The 21,476-nt window shown below is 38.6% G+C and overlaps 3 protein-coding genes across 5 annotated transcripts; 2 read left to right on the top strand and 1 right to left on the bottom strand.

Moving 5' to 3' along the window:
- The first annotated feature begins 2,071 nt into the window (after positions 1–2,071).
- Positions 2,072–9,324, top strand: tbxas1 (thromboxane A synthase 1 (platelet)). Of its 2 annotated transcripts, none has more exons than XM_053319779.1 (14): positions 2,072–2,109; positions 3,015–3,165; positions 3,686–3,779; positions 4,270–4,322; positions 4,434–4,530; positions 4,680–4,796; positions 5,051–5,139; positions 5,219–5,367; positions 5,658–5,788; positions 5,936–6,289; positions 6,445–6,533; positions 6,711–6,848; positions 7,592–7,754; positions 8,066–9,324. In XM_053319779.1, the coding sequence occupies exons 2-14, from the start codon at positions 3,065–3,067 to the stop codon at positions 8,153–8,155; spliced, it is 1,665 nt and encodes a 554-aa protein (XP_053175754.1). In that variant the 5' UTR covers positions 2,072–2,109; positions 3,015–3,064; the 3' UTR covers positions 8,156–9,324. The 2 variants fall into 2 exon arrangements, with proteins under 2 accessions (XP_053175754.1, XP_053175755.1); XM_053319780.1 differs by having other exon boundaries at positions 2,097–2,121.
- Positions 9,325–9,489: 165 nt separating this feature from the next.
- parp12a (poly (ADP-ribose) polymerase family, member 12a) lies at positions 9,490–16,064 on the bottom strand. 2 transcript variants are annotated; one of them, XM_053319771.1, is made up of 11 exons: positions 15,677–16,064; positions 13,100–13,235; positions 12,710–12,974; positions 12,425–12,613; positions 12,121–12,313; positions 11,592–11,766; positions 11,143–11,372; positions 10,952–11,036; positions 10,701–10,831; positions 10,459–10,610; positions 9,490–10,092 (listed from the first exon to the last, which is right to left on the bottom strand). In XM_053319771.1, exons 1-11 carry the CDS (start codon positions 15,997–15,999, stop codon positions 9,836–9,838), a joined length of 2,136 nt encoding a protein of 711 aa, XP_053175746.1. In that variant the 5' UTR covers positions 16,000–16,064; the 3' UTR covers positions 9,490–9,835. The 2 variants fall into 2 exon arrangements, with proteins under 2 accessions (XP_053175746.1, XP_053175747.1); XM_053319772.1 differs by having other exon boundaries at positions 10,952–11,033.
- ccdc113 (coiled-coil domain containing 113) lies at positions 14,852–20,049 on the top strand. The gene is made up of 9 exons (XM_053319773.1): positions 14,852–14,868; positions 17,119–17,248; positions 17,677–17,838; positions 17,924–18,073; positions 18,350–18,460; positions 18,672–18,770; positions 18,937–19,044; positions 19,202–19,357; positions 19,541–20,049. The coding sequence occupies exons 2-9, from the start codon at positions 17,153–17,155 to the stop codon at positions 19,679–19,681; spliced, it is 1,023 nt and encodes a 340-aa protein (XP_053175748.1). The 5' UTR covers positions 14,852–14,868; positions 17,119–17,152; the 3' UTR covers positions 19,682–20,049.
- Positions 20,050–21,476: the final 1,427 nt, after the last annotated feature.

The raw sequence follows: 21,476 nt of genomic DNA, 5'->3' as shown, positions 1-21,476 counted from the left end.
CTCAAAAGTGCATTCTTGCAAGAAGGGTGTCTTCAGACTTCTATATTTCTCTCACTCACTCTTGCCCAGTGTTGCCTCCAACTCCAGCTTGTGTAGAGGATGAGGCAAGAAGTAGAAGGTTTTGGCTCTTCAGAGATTTCTTTTTCCTTGCAGCCTTTTTCAGAGCTCCTCGTTCTCTTTGCTGCTGCTCTTTGTGGAGATGAGGCCAAAAGTTGAGGGAGTTGGTTCTTTCTGTCTCCCTAAAGTCCTCTCAGAACTCCTCTTTGGCCTCTTCACATTTAACCGCTCCCAATTCTCTTCCCTGCTCCTGTTTGTGGGGTGGATGAGGCCAGAAGTTGAGGCAGTTTGCTCCTCACAGATTTCTTCCTCACGCCTTGTCCTCGGCCTCTTGGTACTTCATCTCCCAGTTCTCTTCCGTGATTCTTTTTGTTGAAGATGAAGATTTGAAGATTTGCTCACATTGCAGGGTTCTGTGAAAAGGCTGCCAGGACCGCACGGACTGAATGCTCTTGATCGTTTTCCAAGTCATTCCAGTTGCTGCCCCAGAAGGACCGGATGCTAAGCAGGTGCCTGCAGGTGACTGACAACGGGATCACCAAAGCGGCAAACAGGAGACACCTGTTGCCTGCCATGCCGAGAGTGTTGCTGTGTGAACTGCCAGGAGGGCGATGTTTGACATTGTCATTATTACCATTGTCACAGTCCTCTATATGTCCATTGGACATTGTGTCATAACCAGAGTCATCATTGGGTTCAGGGCCAGGGCCAGAGCCAGACACTACACAGTCACACAGTTGTTGGCTTCTCAAATATCAACCTCCACCCAATGTCATATAGTACGAAAATTGGTGGAGCCCAAAATATTAAAAAAAAATAATATATGAGTTATTCCTCCATCTCATTGAATCCTAAACGGTGGCTAGTTCACATGTTGCACTATAAGTTAAACACACTGAAATTATGAATAACACCCAGAATTAAAATAGTAGAACAGTGTCTAAATTAACAAAACCGCAGCTTTAACTTGACTGCATGACTGATAGCATACCAATTTCATTAGTAATGATCAAGCTAATTCTCATTTAGAATATAATTTCAGTTTTGTGTTATGTAAATAATCTACAGGAGTATTTCAACCAAGATTATATGTTGGAGACAGCATATAACTATTGTTATAACATATCTTTATATTATAACAAAAGCTATATAATATAATCTTTTATTTCATTACCTTTCTCTCTCATATTTAATGCAGCTGACACTCACAAGCTCCACAGTTTTGAGTAGCTGACAACATTCACAAAGACTGGTCAGATGCTTCCCTATCATATGAAATGTGCTGTATTGCTGTGTCCTATTTTTAATCTATTTATTATTACCTCCTCTTTTCTGTTTGCTCCCGTGTTTCTCACACTGCCTACTCTATTTTGAATCAAATGTAAATGTCTTCCCCTTACCTCATGATTCCAGTGTAGTTGCTGCTCTTTAATTACATTTTTCCACACAGTGCTCTTCCCCTCTGACTTTGAGTTTAAATGAATGCCTGTGTTTCCATTTCTAACAGTCAGTCTAACAGGCTGATTTTTCCACTCTTTCATTATCCACAATCCTATGGGTGCTGGAATGTGATCCTCTCACTGAATTAAAACTTTTACAGATTTAACAAAGACCTGATAGGCTATCTCATTTCTACCTGCTGTTGTGATCAAATGTTTTTATTCATTTATTCTATACACTTGATCAAATCTGGAAAGGTTTTAATAGCATTTTTTTCTTCATATATTGCTGTTAATACACTTGAATAAAATCAATGGTGTGATTTTCTTAATATATTGTTAACATTATTAGAAGCATTTTTTCCACACACATGCATCACACACACTTACACATGCACTTGTTACTCTGCTTTGTTTTTTGTGGGGGTTTATTTCTGCCCTTTTTTCTCCCACTTCCAATATTTGAATGAACTGTAAATGGGGTTAAATCGTGCTGGGTGCAATAACCCGCCGGCACAGTAGTTGGCAGTATGTAGCTCAATTATCTCAGCATTGCGACCAGATTATAGGACGAAGAAGATTTCATAACATTTATTATGAGACCAAAGAACAGGTAGGCTTTGAGGTAAATATAAATTTATGGTATATTCACTTTCATTTTTTGTCAAATTTGGACCACAGCTGTGCGTATATCTTTCTCCAAATGTAAACATGACGTTGGATATGTGGACATGAAAATGTTACTAGAAATAACTGAGTAGACAGATTGCTAGATGTTGTTGCTATTAGCCTAGCACCTCACATGACTTGTGACGTTGGGTAAACACTGTATGTCACCATAAACAAAAGTCAACAAAGGTCCCGGTGAAACTGAAGTTATAGTGTCTGTCTTTGTCTTCTTTACTGGGACTTATTTCCCGCTGAAACGGAATATTTGAGTAATGTACAGCTGTGACAGGCATTTAAATGACATTCCTCATATTTGATTGGACATATGCAAAATAGGCGGGGCTTAGGCTACTTTGTTTTTGGATGAAGAAAGTGGTCATAGTCCAAAAAGAGATGCTACTATGATATGTCTCATCCCTTTAAAGAGGTACAGTATCATGATGTAAAAATTGTGCTGAGAGATATGGACAAAATCAAATCTCACAATATTTTTGACCAAATACCTCAATACTGACATTGCGACAATGTTCAAGGGATGACTATTGATGCAAAACACAGTGAGATTTTTAGTAAATAATCATCATTAATGTGAATATAGTGACTAAGTAAGGCAAATGATGGAATAGCTAGAACAGAATGCAGCCTTTAAATCTAGGAAAAGACAACATGCAATATAACGATATTATGATTCCAAAAGCTAAGACTACATCGAGACTTCTGTCATGTATTGATATAATATTGATATAACCCAGCTCTACTTGTAGTGATAACTAAGGTGTCAAATTCACATAATAAGTAGCATTTATTCAAGCCCTAATCTTTCCTTGTCTTGTTGTCTTCCATATGCAGTGACCCAGTACCTCTGGTAGAGAATTGAGCAGTGTTTGCTTTTTACCATCATGGAGGCTTTAGTTGATATGTTAAATGTATTCCACATGAAGGCCAGTGGATTTCCTGTGACACTCAGCCTCTTCCTCATTTTTCTGGGTCTTCTGTACTGGTGAGAAAATGCTTTAAATCCCTGTCTGTTTGTGATGTATTGCTGCTGTAGAAATTTGCAAACAAAATATCCATGGTATAGAAAGTGAAATAGAAATGATGAGATTGAGAAAAGTCAAAATACATTCATAATTGAATAGAATAGAATAGATCTTTGTTGTCATTGTACATTGTACAACAAAATTGAGATGCAACCCCTTATTAGTGCGAATTGTGTATTATGTATAATTGTTACAGTTTGGTAAATTATACAGACAGTGTAAGCTTTAGTTCTCTGGCAAACCAAGTAAAATGCTGTCTGCTTGAAACACTGCCCTTTATAATTTAAAAGTTTGAAAATAAGATTGTTAAACTTTTTGGAAATTCAATACACCCTTTATATATTCATATGTGGTAGTATATGTTGTGTCTTTATTTTACATCCAAGAGAATATTTTGGGAAATGTTGGTTTATTTAAAAAAAAAAAAGTATTTTCCTTTAGTTATCACTTATCAGCACACCTCTGTGCTCTTTCTTTTAGGTATTCAATCTATCCTTTTTCAGTCCTCTCTCGATGTGGCATCAGACATCCAAAGCCAGTACCATTCTATGGTAACATGTTCATGTTTCGACAGGTAAGATATGACAGAGAAAGATTTGACACACTGTAATCTCTAACACCTGCTGGAGATTTTCCAAAAAATGGTTAGGGCATCGTCTATAGAAACTTTCAGTATCCTAAACATTAGCCAGGTCTGTTTAGTAGTACAGTATCTGGAAAATCAGGTGTCAGTGCCCCCCCTTGAGGAGTGACAACTGAGCTGCAGCCTCAGTCAGCAGGGCTTCACTGCAATTGTGACTGCCCCTGCTGGCAATCACATTTTCTGCATTAACAAAACAACAACAACCAAAAAATAAAAAGCAAAAGTCATGAAAAGCATGTTCTACTGAAAACACACACAAGTTTTCGCAATTTTGATTTATGTAAGTGAACATGTTTAAACACACATGCCTCCATTAATAGTTTTCAGTTTCAGTGTTGTAATTATTTAATTCTTAAAGAGCGTCAATAATTGCTTTCTGTTTCTAATCTGTTCTGATGTTGCTCTTTAATGTTGTTTTCAGGGTTTTTTCAACCCTATCAGTGACCTCATAAAAACACACGGCAGAGTTTGTGGGTAAGTAAAACAAGCAATTCTTTCTCTATCTACACTTTGTAGATAGAAACCTGTGTTAGAAGCATTAAGATGTTGTTTGATTTGACTGAGGCTCCACTTGGTGTATTTTAGGTATTATTTGGGTCGGAGAGCAGTGGTGGTGGTGGCCGACCCTGACATGCTCAGACAAGTGATGGTCAAAGATTTCAGCAGCTTCCCAAACAGAATGGTGAGGACTTAACTGAAACTTGTCTAATAGAGTAGAAACAGCTGCTTCATACATTTGATGTCCACTATGTGCTGATTCCAATATGAAGTTTGTTGATCATGTAACAATAACAAATGTCAGTGCCTATACTCTCTTGCCCCTCTATATAGACTATTCGCTTTGCCACCAAACCCATGACCGACTGTCTGCTCATGCTGAGGAATGAAAGGTGGAAGAGAGTCCGTAGTATCCTGACGCCGTCCTTCAGTGCTGCCAAGATGAAGGAGGTGAGATAGGAATGCTCAGGTTGGTGGGTGCTGATCAGACTCAGAGGATATGTATATTTTTCAATTAGAAAGGGCAGATAAATGGTTGTATGATGCACCTCACAGTTACATCAGAGATTTTTTTTGTCTGGTTAAGTTACCATCACAGATGGAGTGAAAGACGTGTGGAGCTGGCAGCAGTACAGGACAGGTTTTGCATTTTTCTTTCAGTCTTCGATTATAACAAGTAATGCTTTGTTTTGTATTTCCTGTAGATGGTTCCACTCATCAACACAGCCACCAGCTCCCTGATGAATAACTTGAACATCTATGCCGAGTCAGGGGAAGCCTTCGACATTCACAAGTAAATACAAACACATCAACAAATCGCACACAAAATCAACATACACAATCAAGATTACTTAGTTTTGTTCTGTTCTCAGGTGTTTTGGCTGCTTCACTATGGATGTTATCGCCAGTGTGGCATTTGCAACTCAGGTGGACTCTCAGAACAACCCAGATGATCCTTTTGTCAACCACGCTCAGACGTTCTTCACCTTTAATTTCTTCAGGCCCATCATGCTGGTTTTCAGTTAGTCAAATCTATTTGTTCATATTTATATATTTACATATAAAGTATGATGTTTGAGACATGCTTCTATAGGAATGCTATGAAGGATAAAGAATGAATTGAATTAAGAAATCGACCAGAAATAGAAGGGAATACTATTGCTTTTGCTTAGATTTAAGAGGAGTGTATCTGGGGTTCCCAAATAATTCTAATTTGGATGATGAATATGAAGAAAAATTTGCATAAAATTTTAAAAAATCACATTGAGTCATGTGCTAATGTGTAAAACAAACTCTTGTTTTTATGTGCAGTTGCATTTCCATTTATCATGGCTCCTCTGGCGAAATTCATCCCCAACAACAGGCGAGACCAGATGAATCAGTTCTTCATCCGCAGCATTCAGAGGATCATCGAACAGAGAGAGGAGCAGCCTCCTGAACAGGTGAATTTAATCATCTCAAACACAGTACAACCTGAAAATGTGTGTTAAATCTGTGATACTTCATTGACATATTTCTATGGACCACCCACAGTTTCCTGCATGGATATATTTATGTAGTTAATTTCTTATGTATGTTTCTGTATGTAGAGGCGTAGAGATTTCCTTCAGCTGATGTTGGATGCACGGAGCAGCAGTGAGTCTGTGTCTGTGGAGCACTTTGACACAGCGAACCATACTGATGAGCCTGAATACAGGGACCAGCAGGCACAGCCGTCAACCTCGAATCAGGATGACCGTCTTAACTCACAGGAGACACCCACCAGGCGTCCACAGAAAAAGATGATAACAGAAGACGAGATCGTGGGTCAGTCTTTCGTGTTCCTCCTGGCGGGCTACGAAACCAGCAGCAACACACTGGCCTTCACTTGCTATCTGCTGGCCCTTAACCCTGAATGTCAATGTAGAGTGCAGGAAGAGGTGGATGATTTCTTCACCAGACATGTGAGTATGTTGCCTTGCCTTGTGGTTCATTATGATCTCATTATGGTACTGAGTCACAGTGGAGAGTTGTAGGTTTACCTCATTTGAAGTTTCTTTTACAAGTTTTAATACATTACTCTAAATGTGTTTTTTTGTTGTTGTCTATTTCCTTGTAGGAGGCACCAAATTACACAAATGTCCAGGAGCTGAAGTATTTGGACATGGTTATAAGTGAAGCATTGCGCCTTTACCCTCCTGGATTCAGGTAAAGTAGTAACATTAACTGGGACATTGTCACTCGGTACAGTTCACTTTTTGTTGTGATCACACTGGCTGACACTTCACAGGCATGATGAGAGTAGCATGCATGGAGTAAAAATGAAAAATTAGTTGTATATAACTTGCATGATTACCCTTTTCTATGGCAATTTGTCCCACAAAGGTTTGCTAGAGACATCGACAATGACTGCGTGGTGAACGGCCAGTGTCTCCCTAAAGGAGCAACGCTGGAGATCCCAGCAGGCTTCCTCCACCGCGACCCAGAGTACTGGCCAGAGCCTGAGAAGTTCATCCCAGAAAGGTAGACAGTCGTGTTGTGAATTGTGTTTTTGGTAAAATTATTATTATTCTTTAAAAAAAAAGAAGGGTAGATGGTTGTTTTTACAGTCTTACAGTTTTTAGAGTCTTCAGCTTGTGTGTCACTATCATCTAAATCTTGTAGATGGCTCACTGAATTTGCTCTCAAATGTGTCTGTTATCACCTGTTACTGGTCATTGGTTGAGCCATTTGTATTGTTTTGTGTCTGTAACATTAACTTACACAATCAAACTTCTGATATGATGTCACATTACTTTCAGCTGAATATGAGTAAAACCAGCTCAGAACAGCACAAAACAATCACCACATCACATGGTCAATCGTCACATGATTGATTTTTTGGTATTGAATAGCTAACACATAATGACTGTTAAAACTGTTAGCTTGTGGTATCTAATTCTAATTTGTCCTTTGTCTACAATACCATAAAAAGTGGTAAAAGTTAAAAGTTTGATGTATACAATGATGCTGAATGAGCCACATGCAACGTTCTCTTCTTGTTTTACCATTTAACACCACTATGTAAACTGTGTCCCTGCAGTCCAGTTGTGAAAGCATTTCACATTAACATGTACAGTAAATGTTGTAGTACCATCTTGACACTTAACATGTTCAACACTATTTTCAACAGCAGTAAAATCCTTGTACTGCACTAAAGCTAAAATAATTCCGATTTGCTGTAGTTTTTAATTCATCCGTAAATACAACTTGTGGTTGATCTGCAGATTCACACCAGAAGCCAAAGCCAGTAGACATCCATTTGTCTACCTGCCGTTTGGGGCTGGCCCCCGAAACTGTGTGGGAATGAGGCTCGCCCAACTGGAAATCAAAATGGCTCTAGTTAATCTGTTCCAGAGGTTCAGTGTTGTGGCCTGCTCTGAGACAAAGGTGGGTTGGAATGGATAAATGAACATTAAACAATAAGCAATGTCAAGGTGACTTTGATGCTTTAAATGCTACAAATAGCATCTGCATTATCTACTACAGATATTTTTGAGTCACAGAAATGATTTACACACTTAGACACAAACATGCAGTTATGGGTGTGACTAGACATCACAGATTGCTGTAACTTGCCAAATTTAGCTAATGGAACTATGATGTGATAATGTGATCAAAATGTACTTTGTATATGTCAGCTAAATTAAAATAAACATATGGAAGATGTTTCTTTCACATATGGGGCTTTTTTCTTTCAGGTTCCTCTTGAGTTGAAGTCGTCAAGCACTCTAGGACCTAAAAATGGCATATTTGTGAAAATCACAAGAAGAGACACTGAAGAAGGTTGAGTGGATTCTCCTCCAGATGATTAGACAATGAGTGTTGTCTCCTAGATGGTACAGGAAAGAAGAATGAGGAGCAACAAACCATCCTGCAGGTCTATATTCTCATAGTGGCTCACTATTAATGGATTCAATTCTCTCCAGAGTTTACCTGAACAAATTAAAAGAAATGATAAGTTACTATACACAGTATACCTCCATCTAGTGCCTTTTTTGATTGAGGGTGAGCTGGACAGTGGACTGAAGATGGAGAATAGCACTGCTATGTGACATTTGCACACAATTGTAGTTGGTTCAGGTGCTCTTCACCTGTCCAATCAGGCAGCTTAGGTGTGCCTGACCTCTTTGATTGTTAGTGTGATAAAACAACAAGAAAGAGCGAGGGAGAACATAGAGAGAGTAACAGAGGAATAAGGTTGCACTTTGCTTAAAACGAGCAACTCACAGACTCTTACCTCAATATACTTAGCAATATTGATCATTTTTAGCTTATATAGGAAAAGTGTTTTTTTATCAACCATTCATTGGTACAATGTTTTTTTAAGTAATTATTTTTCTATTTTACACTGTAGCATTAAGTTTTAAAGGTTTAACTTATCATCTTCTCAATTTACTCTGGTTTGTATAATGCAGTGATGAAAAGGAAAAGAAAGTGAAATTAAAACTTGTGCAGTGTGTTATGTAAAATCTAATAATAAAAGTAATGACAAAACGAGCCTGTAGGGCTTGTTCAGCCAGACCTGAACTTGAAAGGTTGCACATTCCGTCACCAAATGGGCAGTCTGTTGTTTAACAAAGCTGCTCACTCTTTGCTGCTGCTTCCCATAGACTGACACAACACCAGCATGTCCACACATGGGTTTGGTCTGTGTATGTGTGATTCCCTATAGCATCACTACTGATATCTCCCTGCAGTTTGGTTTGTTCAAAAGATGATGCATGAAAGGAGCAGATCAAACTATTGTTTTCTGATACCTGATCCACTTATGTCATTCATGATTCTTTACGCACATTTATACTTGAAGGGCATTACGTGATTATTTGTCATGTGGTTAAGTAACTTTCATCTTAGTTTGAATTTTATCTAATGACGATGATGAGTGATTTTTGTTGAATACAATATGAATTTTAATCTTGAATGTATACAGTAATAAATCTATTACAGCAACTGTGATCAAAGGAAATTAAAGGCCTGTTTAAAAAGGTCCGATGCCACTTGTGTGTAATTAAATATTAGAATGTGTGTTTTCTGTTGGATACATCATGAAAATAAAGTTAAATAAATACATAAACTACTTTCATGGCAGGATGTGATTTCTTTTTTTTTTATTGCACAGCAATAGGGGAATTGAAACATGTTTAGTATTAGTATCCTCAATTTAGACTAGTGATCAGAAATTGTCATGACTAAATAGACACCATCATGTAGAGAAACATTTTCAAAGGAAAAACAATTGTATACAATCTGTAATGCAAAAGTATTTTCTTATAGCTAATAATCTGCAGAAATATCCCATAGATAGCTAGGTGGATAACAAGTACATATGAGTTCTGATCTTGCCACACATCTTTGTTGATGATATTGCACATATAAAACTCCACAAACCCTTAAAGCCACAGGCAGCTACCAAAATAGAGCATTTCAACTGAAGAAAATTCCCCTGACCAATGCATTATTGTCACAACTTATGAATAGTCAATGATGTACTCTGGATAAATCTGTTGCTTTTCAAAGATGACAAAGATGCCGGGGTTACTCGTGCAGTTAACGCAACTGTCATAGAAGGTTCTGCTGTTTCCTTTCGGTGGGGGCCGAACATAGCTGCTGGTTCCCTTGGTGTACTCCCCCACCAGGACCAGAGCCACAAACATGATCTTGTGTCGGTTTCCTTTGATGCCAGCGTATCTGTCTGAGTAGGACGCATCTTTGGCAAAGTAGCTCCCTTAAAAAAGATAAAAATGTTACCCTAATGACACAGTCCAAAAGAAAAAGTATCTGTCATGGTAGTATACTGCTGCTTCATGATTGACTTGAAGTTCTGAAAGCCTGGTAAACTCTGAACTCCTTACAAAATGATGTGTTTTGAACACTTTTAATGTGCAGTGGATTTAAGATCTAGAATCATTTGTAATTAATGTCACAGCTTCTGAGATCATGTTACGGCTGGACAAAGTATAAGTTTGCTCTGGACAGCTTCCTACATCAGTTTATTGCTAACACACAAAAACAGAGCACAGTCACTTTTTTGTGGTTTCAATATGTGATATATTTATGATATTCCTGAAATTCTAAGGTGCTCATTCTGTACCTTTGCCGTAGGCCGTGCCATGGACACCACACATCCTCCAGTCAAAGTTTTGCTCACAGATGGCCTCAAGCAGGGAGTCATCTGTCCCATGGAACAAGTACTTCTCTTCCACAGGTTTCCCTCCACTCCTCAACTTCATCTGCTCTCTCTGCCTGAACACAAAATATTTTAAAAATGAATGCCGTCGCATGTTTTAGGGCAGCACAAATTATTATTACTAATGAGCCCTGTCTGTGATTTACCACTGAAAGACTTTCCACAGAGAGGGGTTCTGGATTCTCTTGATGCTGTTGATTTTACTCTTTGGCATGGTGCTCCTAAACAACATCGCAATCATTTTATAGTACTCGTTAGATTGGGGAAGAGGCACGAGCTGAAAGAGAAGAGATTAGTGTAGACAAAAAGAGGTCATCAATCAAAGGTTTAAATATCTATTCAGTATTCTGAGCTGGGGGTAGGGCGGGGTATTGCATAATACAAGCTATGAAGATACCTTGTATCCAAAATCAGGCAGGGCACTCTTGTCCCAGTAGGATGGGACACTGTCAGCAGTGGAGGAGCTCAAGCTAGGTGCACTGCTGAGAAGACAAGCATATGGTATGAACTGTCTGACTGCAGAACTCACTAGAGACACAGAGATAGCTGAACTTAAAAGGATAATACAAAACTTTCCTCTAAAAATACCTCTTCAGCTGCGCCTCCACATCTTGAGCAGACACAAAGAGAGGCCTCCTTCTGACCTCTCGTTGTGTGTGGTATTTTATGTTCTGCTGATACATCGGTGGGGTTCCCGTTGCACCTTTGAAGTTGAGAACATACTGCTGTCTGCCAGCACTAAAATGAATCTGTGCGTCTTTATCTGCCAGGTACACGTTCTCCAGAGTTTGAGAAGTGGTAGAGGCTTGTGTGTCACCCTAAACAGAAAAACACAAAACAGTAGAATTAATCAAAGGTTCCAAGTATCATTTCATAAAACATGAAAATTAATTACAACTGAACTGAATAACAAAATCATCAATCACTTGTTCCCTCAAACAGGTACTCTACTATACAGAATTATAGATTCTTAAAAAAACATAATACTCTCATCGATAATTGAGACTTATAGCTGCTCTCATCATCTTCTGACTGACCTGTCCAAACTCCTGCCACTTCCCATTCTCATCCTTCCAGTACCAGAGCCACTTAGTTGTAAGAATGAAGTGAGGGGGCTTGGTGACAGAGGAGGCGGTGGACAGGCGACGAACCGGAGACCCTTTGTATGTCATTGTCATGAAGTCAACTGACTGCACAGCTGGGGGTGCAGGGCTGAAAGCAAGCAGTGAAAGTCAACCAATAATTCCCCCTAACACTTCAACTTATGTGAATACTAGACTTTAAATGGAATTGTTGCTCTGTAACACATATAAACCAGGACAATAGTGTGGTTAGGGTTATAAAGTTTTATAAAATATTTACCTTTTATTATTATCATTTAACATTTGTTTTATTTACATTTTATAAGTCACATATATAATTCTTGGTATTTTACTTGAATCTTGTCGTACATTACTCCCATCCTGTGCGTTATCAATCACACAAAGCACTTTGATTTGTATTTGACTTGTATGAGAGGTGCTTTGTAAATAAGATTTGATTGATTCATTTATTCATAATGTTCACCTTTGAAAAGAAAGAAGTCGAAAAATCCCCCCCAAGGTGGGCGACGCCGCTTGATCAGTACAGCTTGTGTCTTGTCCTGGGTCACAGTAGGCCTTCTCAATGTCCTCCATATTGAGCAGGTCCTTCCAAGTCATATCGCGCTCTAAAACCTGCCATCGGTAAGGTGAGTCCCAATGGACACGGGCACACTTGTCTGCAAAAAACCCCAAAGCAAACAAGTATATAAAGGCAGGGCAGATCTACACACATGTATTTAGAGGTTTCTGTAGATATGACTTGTCTTTTCCAGCAGCAGTGATGTTACCTTTGAAGCTGCAGTGTTTGCGAATGAAGAAGAGGCAGATTTCATCCCTTTCAGCATCACTTATGGTTTTAGGTGCACCTGCAGAACTAGCAAGGGGTGTGGGGGATGTAAGGGATGTGGGAGATGTGGGCTTGCTTTGGGAGGGCTTCTGGGAAAGCTGCTGAACGGGGCCTTTCACCTCTGGCAGTGCTGCAGGAGACACACACACATACAAGCTATAGTGTAAACAACCACTATTATGAAATGACAAATAGTTCTCGCTTATTTATGAAAGTAATTCTTTACCAGCAACAGCAGAAGGTTTTCTCCCCTGCTGACCCATGATGATGAATTTATTTCTGTAGATCTTAAGAAGGTTTGCAATGTTCTCCTGACTGAACCCTCGGAAAATCTTCATTCCTTGTGCGTCAATGTTATGGGCCCTCTTACAGTCCGAGCCAAACTTACAGTCACCTTGGAGATGGTGCAGGCAGACATGCAGCTTGGTGCAGGAAGTGGTGAACCTGCAGGAGCCGTGCAAACCGTTGCCCTTGTTGTAATGCGGGCATATCTAGGTGTGGGGTGGTGGTGGGGGGTAACCATAGTGTTACAGCAGAAATATATCATTCAGAGATTTACATCCCAAGAGATTCTCAAGTCCCCCCTCTGTTTGTCACTGGTGCCAGAATGACCTACCTCAGGCAGCAGGTAAGGATCATTTTGCAGTAACAGCTGGAACAGCTGTTTCTCTGTCAGGTTGTGAAGACCCCATCTCCCCAATAGTTCAGCATTGTATGGCAATGCCAGACTATGGGGATTTTTACACTTGTGTCTGAAAATGACAAAAAAATGCCATTGTAGGCGTTTCAGTTTTACTGAATTTGACATTTCAATTAAGTCTCTCTACTATTTGTGGACTATTCTAACATGACCGTTGATGCTGTTCACTGATGACTGATGACAAAACTAACAACAATACATTGATATTATGCTGACTTTGTAGTGGCCTTATTATTTAATCAAACTTACCTTTTCATGTAAAATATTGGCCGTAACACCCTTCATCAGTTATAATAAAGGTAATATAGGATGTGAACACTGCCATCTTCTGTTTAAATAAAAGACTGCACACACTGTCACATGACCTGCTGTTCTTCAAAACATACATTTTAAGATGTGTGGAATCCATAATTACAACAATAATAATAATGTTTATTAAACTTTGTTTTGTTATTTCCTACATAAAACCTTGTAAAATGGTTTATTTTTCTTAAAATATAATGTCTACCTTTTTCATGTATGAATGAGCAGCTTTAGTGCATCGTGTGTTGGACTGAGCTGAATAAGGATATGGACAAAAGGTCAAATATCCCAGTGACGTTCTCAATTGACATTTTGACATTTTGAGCTGTCATAAAAAGGAAAAGGGAACACAGGTGGAATTTATAATATCACATTCAGTTTCCCACTAAGTCATGCCAGTGACAGCCTCCGAAGCTTGCTTATCTAAAATGGAATGCAGCTGTTCTTAATGCTAATGATTACTCCTGTGTTTGCCCTGCTGTGACCCCAAACTGTCTTCAGTGAAAAAAGGTTATGCAAGTGCTTCATATCTTGCATCTAAGATTCTCACTCCCACATAGGTGCTGTGAGGTGTTTTTTATTTGATCTCTGGGAGATTGAAGTTGGGTGGAGCTGTGCTGAGAATTATGTCACTTGGTATTTACTGTATAAATAAGACGATTAAGTTGTGAGTTGTCCTGTGAAACAACGCTAACACCATTTAACCAGGACAGTCCCATTATAATTAACAATCTTTTTTCAAGGTAGACCTGACCAAGACAGGCAGCAGTGTAAATAAAAACACAGACAGAAAATAAGTTTCTTTAGTTTCTTTCCCCAGGCCATCAGGGCAATGAACTCCCTTCACAAGCTGCCCCTCATTCCTCCAGTCAGGGATTCAAATGGATGAGAACTGAATGCTAAATGCACATGCACTTTACACTTTACACTTTACACAGTGAATCAAGCACTAAATTATGCTGCTCTTGTGTGACCTATGCTGCTCTTATGTTTTTTAAATCATGTTCAATGTCTTGTTTTTTTCAAATGTGTTTAAATGTCTCTTTTATTTTGTTCCTTTTATCTTTATGTGTGACTGTTCACAATGTGACTGCCTGTTGTTTGAACATCATGAATCTGGAGTACGGTATCTCGCTTCTGTATATGCTGAAGGTTTATGATCAAGTGACAATAAACTGAACTGAAAAGGAGACAAAATTAAAGAACTATAAAACAAGCAAGGGGAACTTTCAAAAGAGAAAGCATTGACATCTTAAGAAATCTACCTCTATTTTTTTTCCATTGGGTGACATGTGAATCAAACAGGCTGCACTGAACAAGTCATAAGAAAATGTCGAGTCAGCCACGTAAGTGAACAACTGTAAGGGTGGACCATGGAAAGGGTGCAGTCTCTTTTAACTTTTTTATTTATTTATCTCCAAGTAGGCTATGTTTAACACAGGCAATGTAATACAATAGATATGACAGAGCTAAGAATGTTTTTTAAGTTAGAAAGTTACAAATTAACCATTGAAACTATTTTTGATTGACTGAGATAACATCACTCACAACTCTGGCCAAACCAGCTGCGTCTAAATTTAGAGTGCGCGCATATTCTAATCTTTACGCATTTAAATGGCCCGGAGCAGCTAAGAGAAACTTCCTTTAGTGAGACGTCTCACTTTCCAGTCAAGGCAGTGACATCTTTATTCTACCCATGCACACCAAATACAGTACAGTATATAAGACTGTGTAGCACTTGCTGCAAGGATACATCTGACTACATTTTTGGAAGTATGCAGTTATTTGCTCTGATATTATTTATTAGCCTCCAGTCCACATATGACACATATCTGTTTTGACGGCTGAAACCCGGAAGTAATATCACATGTATACTTAAGACAAGTGCGACGCAATTTGATAATAGTTTGTCACAGCTTCTCTGCAGGACAGAGTTTTACACTTGTGCACTTGTTTTAGGTAAATGAGACGAGGAAATTAAATCTCCTCTTGTACCCTGCTTTGACCCGTTTCAATGCATTTACCGTAAAGGTGAGAATATGCGTGCACTATATTTGCGAATGAACATAGGCCGAAACTTTCATTGTATTATACACTACAGTAATATCAGCATGTCTTTGAAAGCTGCAGTAGGAATATGAAGTAATGGTAAAGACAAAATCTTACAAAATCTTCAAATACAGGCCTTACCCGAAAGTGCAGTCTCCGCAAACGAAATACCTGCACAGGTGTAAACTATCACACTGTTGACATTCCCCGGGCTTTTTCTGACAGATGCGCAGGCTGGTTTTCGCCACAACCAGACTGTCCGGGCTGATTATGTGACCAGAACCGGACACACTTCGTCTGACCTCTCGAATAGCTATTATCCCATCGTCGAAGAGGACTTGCTTCAAAAGTGGTTCCGCGACAGTGAAAGTCTGTGCGATCTCATCTTTCAGGCTCTTGAAGTCCAGACATCCCTCGTTTTCGCACAGGGTCTGGACGATAAACTTGGAGACGCGCGCAGTCATCTTGACAAGAATTTCTCCAGCTCAGCTGATAGTGTTAGCAGGACTGCCTTAGCAACAGCAGGAACCACTTTTACGCAGAAATGAAACTGAAACTTAAAAAAAAAAAAAAAACACGTCACACGCCCCATTGCCTATTTTGTACACACACAACTGTGAGTGTGCATGAATAGCTAAATCTGCCATTCATGGAACGGAGGTAGTGTCCATAGAAATATTCTGTTGTCTACTGCAAATATCAATCTTCATCTTCATCTTCATCATCAGCATCTTCTCTTCTTCGTCTTCTTCTTCTCAGTGATAATAATAATGATGATAATGATGATGACGATGATGATGATGATAATAATAATAACAATAATAATGATAATAATAATAATAATAATAATAATAATAATAATGATAATGATAATAATAAACACGTTTTAAAAATAATATTAGAAATATTCTATGAAATTCTAAAATCTAAAAACTGCAAATATCAATCTACTTCTTCTTCTTCTGAAAATACTACTACTACTACTACTACTATATGATGATGATGATAACGATAATAATAATAATAAACCGGAAAGTTGCAGAGTTTCTTTTATACAGTCTATGAGTTTTACACGAGTACCTGAAGGCAACACGCTAACCCTAGCAACCGCTGCAGGGGCTTAAAGTGTACATTAGCAACCATGGAGGACGAAATGTCGTTAATGGAAGAAAACAGCAAGGAGGCCACAAAAGAACAGGAACGACTCTTTTACGGCCGGGTCGAAGAACTGAAGTAAACTTCATCTTCAGAATAGAATCTAATTGTTACATACAATGGCTACATTAAGAGGACATGTGTTAAAGATATTCAACCTAAAGCTACATGGTGCAGTGGGCTAGTGTCGTTAACGCATGTTCTTTTGTTGAGCCGTAACAGCTTTAAACTAAACATTAGTTAAATGTAGAGGGTCAGAAAGTTTTCCTCACAATACTGTTATTCTTAGCTTTCAGCAACTTCCTCACACTTCAAATAATTATAGACATTATTCCAGCATTTACATTATGAATATGAGTTGTAAACAATGTGAAGCCTCTTAGTAGAGTTTTTGGTTGATTTTAACTGAACTTGTTTACTCCCACCAGGTGCTCGATTGTAGCCCTCCTGGCAGAGAATGATATGTTTGAACGTTTCATCAGCCGCCTGGATCCACAGGACCTGGTGTCCCAGCCTTCAGGAGAGGGCCCAGCAGGAGCCTCCCAGCTGGAGGGTGGGGTAAGACTGAATAAAGCCACTGTGTAATGTTATTGTAGGTTTTCCACTGAAAACAAATAGACAGCGAGAGAGAGAGGAAGAAGATTTTGCTCTGTCTGTCTGCCCACAAAGAAATATATAGACATAAAGCTACTTTCTTTTTCATCAGGGTTAGTGTTAGAGTAAGAGATTGAAAAAGTGACAGTATGTATTTCTGCATAGAAAATTCCCATCATTAATAATCAGTCTTCTGATCTATTGGTTTAGGTAGGCCAAATAATTGTTGCTAGTTATTTAAAACCCTTGTGATGACCTGCTTCTTTTCTTTTCATGCCAATACATTTTTCGATGAATGCTCAAATGATTTTAATTATGCTCCATGGATAAATGTCCCCTCTGCACTGTACTCTTGATAGCCACATTCATTGTTCATTTGTGCGTCTTTTCAGGGTCGTGGACGGAGGCGGAGGTCTCGATCCAACATGTCAGATCGCCTCCTGCAGCTGACCCTGGAAAAAAAGCTTTATGTGGCACAGAGAGAAGTAACAGAGACACAACAAGACCAGGAGAAACTTAAACAAAGATATGATAGAATTCAGGACAGCTACAAGGTTACCGCACACTCCTGTACAAAATGTTGTTTTTTAAAACTCATAGTTATATTCCTCCTCAGTGACTTCTTTTGTCTTTTTACAGGCCTCCTTAAAAGAGGCACAACAACGTCTCGAAGAGATCCAGAAGGCCAAGAAAGAGTTTGAACACAGACTGCTCAAACCTAAGAATGAGAGCAAATTGGAGATGAAGGAGCCTGAGATGGTGCTACAGTACATTGTGGACAAGTTAAAGGTAAAATCAGGTTCAGTGGAATGACATCAACCTTTGCAAAGAAGAATTTGGTTTGATGTAAACATACATTGACTACTCCTTTTAACAGAATTTTCTCCTTTTTTAACATTTTATTTCAACCATATTTTTCTTTCATTTTTTTGACTATTGTGATCCACTTTCTGTGGCACTATTTGCAACTACCCATATTCATCATCTTCCTCCCTTTGTCCACATTTTGTTTTTTGGGCTCACACACACACACACACACACACACACACACAAAAACTCAAACAGGTCACCCAGCTGGAGAAGTTTAAGCTGAAGAACCAAGCACTGAAGGCCCAGGAGAAGAAGCTCCAGCAGCAGCTTCAGCAGAAAAAAGAGCTGGGAAAAGCTGAGTATGAGGTAGATTAAAAGTGTGAAGGTATCACTGAAAAAAAGGATGGTTTTATCAATGGATAGTCAGCTGATTGTGTATTTTTTACTGTTAGACTTTTGCGCAAAAGAGTGAATCATAGCATGCTTTCTGCTTGGAAACGTGCTTTTTAACTGTGTTTATCACTTTGGATTATTTGCTTGTCAGTAGATGCAACAGTGTGTTGTGTGCTGTATCTAGGACATTTTCCAGGCATACAGCGAGCAGAGAAATGACAAAAACCTGGATGAACTTCAAGTTAACAATCTGAAAGTACAGCGTATCCTCAGTTCACACAAGGTAACTCATTTTAAATTTGCATATGAGAGAAAGACACATTTCTCATTGTGGTTTAGTGTAGATGTACAGAATGTATTCCATCTCTTGCAGCACAATCACCTTGATCTTACCTCCAGCTTATCAAATCTGTGTGTATATGTTTGTTTGTGTGTATGTGTGCATACAGGAGAAGCTGCAGAGTGTGACATGGGAGTCTACAGAGCTGAGCAATGACATCATTAAAAGGAAGCAGATGCTGGCAAAAATTGAGCAGGAAATACATCAAGCTGAGGAGGTTTGCCATCAGCCAAAAACCAATCTAGACTTTGAATTAAAATGATTCAAGACAGACAAAAATACATGAATGAATCCGTTAATAACTGCTAATTATTCCTACCGCTCTTTAAACTCATTCCCTTTGCTGTACTCCATCCATTTTTCTTTCTCTTCAGGAACGTTTAAAGGCAGAGACCCTGAACCAAAAATTGCGCCGTCAGATGGCAGATTATCAGGCCCCTGATGTCATTGAGTACGTGCACATCAAGGATAAACAGAAGAAGCTGCGGCAGAGCATTCACACATGGGAAAGGAAGGTTGGGATTGCTGAGGTAATTAATGTTTTATTTCAACTCAATGATGTAAAAATGGGATGAGATGTTGATCTGCATTATCTTGTGTAGCATGTTTATATCACACCAAGCCTCAGTCCAACTGGAAAAAACTAAACAAAAAACTGTTGCTTGCATGACAGTATGTAAAACAATGGGCACTTTCTTTTCTGTTTGCACCAGATGGCCTTGAAGTCCCACACTAAAGCCTGGAACAAACAGAGAGCCACTCTTACTCCTGCAAACAGTGCTGAGGCTGGTGCTCGGGCTGGAGAACACCAAATCCCAGTGAAGCTCCCATATATAGCAGAACACGACACTTAGAGGAGTGGATCATCAGAAAACCAATTGGAATAATTTCAGAAACTATGGCAGCGACTTCAGTTAAAAATGTCCTGTGTCACCATATTACAATGATCATATATTTCATCATTTGTGGTAATAATTAGAGATTTTCTTGTAATGCTTATTGGGAAATGTGGAAAGAAAATGATGTACTATTGACTTAAAGCTTTCATCCATATCAAGTATCTATCTTTCACTCATACTGAGCATGTCCTTGAAATATTTTTACTACACACCATTATTATGAATAAAATCTACTGTTTAAATTCTGTAAATGTAAAAACCAAGCTTATCAAACTATTTCTTAAATATTAGAAAAATATCTTTGCACATTAAATGATATAAATTAAAAACAACTTGATTTCTTATACTGTCCTGATTACAATATCCATTTTGCTTACATTTTTCTGATAATAAAGTTTGGAAGGCAGAACTTTTACTTTTAATTGTGAATTTTTACATTATGGTACTTTCATACTTTTACTTACATAAAAGACAATGCATAACTCTTCCTCCAGTGACTAGAAACTTAAGTTTACAGTGGAAAAGAAATCCACCTCAGTCTCCACAAACTATTTCCTTTATTAGAAAGAAATCCATTGAGGTATAAGTCCTCAAAGAACTCTAGATGTTATGATGTTACATGCCATATATACAGTTATATACATAAAAGTGCAATGTCACAATGGGTAAGCTGTTTATTTATTATTAACTCTGTCATATAACTTTGGAAAATGGCATCATTACTTATTCATGTGTCTTCTTCCTGCACTGCATTTTCTCAAAACACAGCATCTGACATGAAAATGCAACAGCACAGAATGTCTGAAGTTCCTCTAAAACATTTTCAAAGGCACTTTCACAAGTACATACTACAGATGTACAGAACACCACAGAGTAGCTTAACGCCTACACACGGCATAACTGAGTCCTACTGTTGATGATGTTACATAGTGACAAAAGCACACTTTTTTTTCTTTTTTTTTTTTTACAACTGGCTTCATAGGTGCAACATTTGTATCTCTGGATATTTATTCTACATCATTTGTTCTAAGTTTAAAGTCATTTCTACCCAGAAACACACACAAAAAACAACATAAAAATGATTATAAAAATAATGAAAGTTAGTAATTCAGAAATCAATTAATTTTTGATTACTATACACACAATATCTGTCAAGTCAAAGATAGTGTAAACCTGCTGTTAGAGAGCATTGCTTATTCATTGCAAACCAAGTCTTTTCTAAGTGTTATGCTAGCCACACATCCCCAAGACATGCACCCAGTTCTGTTATTTTTTACAGTATAGAGGTTACTTTAAAAAAAAAAAAGACACATACAGGGGTGCAGTCACACAGCTGGAACTCTGGCACATACATTTTTATGGAGCTATTGCATTTTGAAATGATTACTTGACATAGATGCATATGAGCTGACTGACAAGGGCTGTTCATTGATGCTGTAAGTGTCACTTCCTCTTTTTCCACACGTGCCGTTTCCTGCCACACCTCAGGCATCCAGAGGTGTCATCCATCATTCCACAGAGAAAGCCTCAAAGTCAGTCAAAGAGCAACACAAGAATGCATTACTGACATTCTCACCTGAACATAAAGCAGACTAGAGGGACTCAGCAAGCTGCTGTTTTCTGAAATGTTGACAAAGAGAAGCACAGGAAGCAGGGGGAACACATTAGGAGGCTTTTACACTAACAGTCATTAGGTCCATGGCTACCGGCAGCACTCCCACAGGGCGCCACCATGAGTCTATACACATCA

Source organism: Scomber japonicus, chromosome 5 (genome assembly GCF_027409825.1).
Source record: "Scomber japonicus isolate fScoJap1 chromosome 5, fScoJap1.pri, whole genome shotgun sequence".
Taxonomy (NCBI): domain Eukaryota; kingdom Metazoa; phylum Chordata; class Actinopteri; order Scombriformes; family Scombridae; genus Scomber; species Scomber japonicus.
This window is presented reverse-complemented; position numbering and strand designations above follow the sequence as displayed.